The sequence below is a fragment of the Penaeus monodon genome, chromosome 25 (assembly GCF_015228065.2).
Source record: "Penaeus monodon isolate SGIC_2016 chromosome 25, NSTDA_Pmon_1, whole genome shotgun sequence".
In the NCBI taxonomy this organism is placed as follows: domain Eukaryota; kingdom Metazoa; phylum Arthropoda; class Malacostraca; order Decapoda; family Penaeidae; genus Penaeus; species Penaeus monodon.
In genome coordinates, this window is record NC_051410.1 from 1,969,466 (window position 1) to 1,969,876 (window position 411).

At 40.1% G+C, this 411-nt stretch overlaps 1 protein-coding gene across 1 annotated transcript in view; it reads left to right on the forward strand.

The window, feature by feature from the left end:
• LOC119589479 overlaps window positions 1-411 on the forward strand; it is a 24,491-nt gene that overhangs the window by 11,582 nt on the left and 12,498 nt on the right. Inside the window, 1 exon segment of the mRNA XM_037938080.1 lies at window positions 37-172. Within this exon segment, the coding sequence (XP_037794008.1) occupies window positions 37-172 (136 nt within the window).

The following is a 411-nucleotide window of genomic DNA, read 5'->3' on the forward strand; positions in this document are numbered from 1 at the left end:
CCATATCCAAAAGGCTAACACGCCCATCCGTTCCAGAGAGCACCAGAATCTTCATAGCCATCGGAGGCAAGTACCTGTACGCAGACGGGACGAGGCTGTACCCAGACGAGTGGTACCACGTGTGCTTCGTGGCCAACAGCGAGAACTCTACGGGGACTTTCTACCTCAATGGGTAAGCTGTGCCAGTAAAAAGGATAACGAAAAGAGTGGGTATGAATAAATAAGCCAATATAAGTGCAAATGAATGCACAAACGCCAATAAAAAAAGATAAATCAAATAATAGATGAATAGGTGGATGTGAAGAGGTAACACAAAAAGAAAAAAGAGATAAATTAAGAAAATGGATGAATAAGTGAATATAAACAAGTAAGCCAATAATGTTATTAAAAAATGCACAACACCAAAAAAGG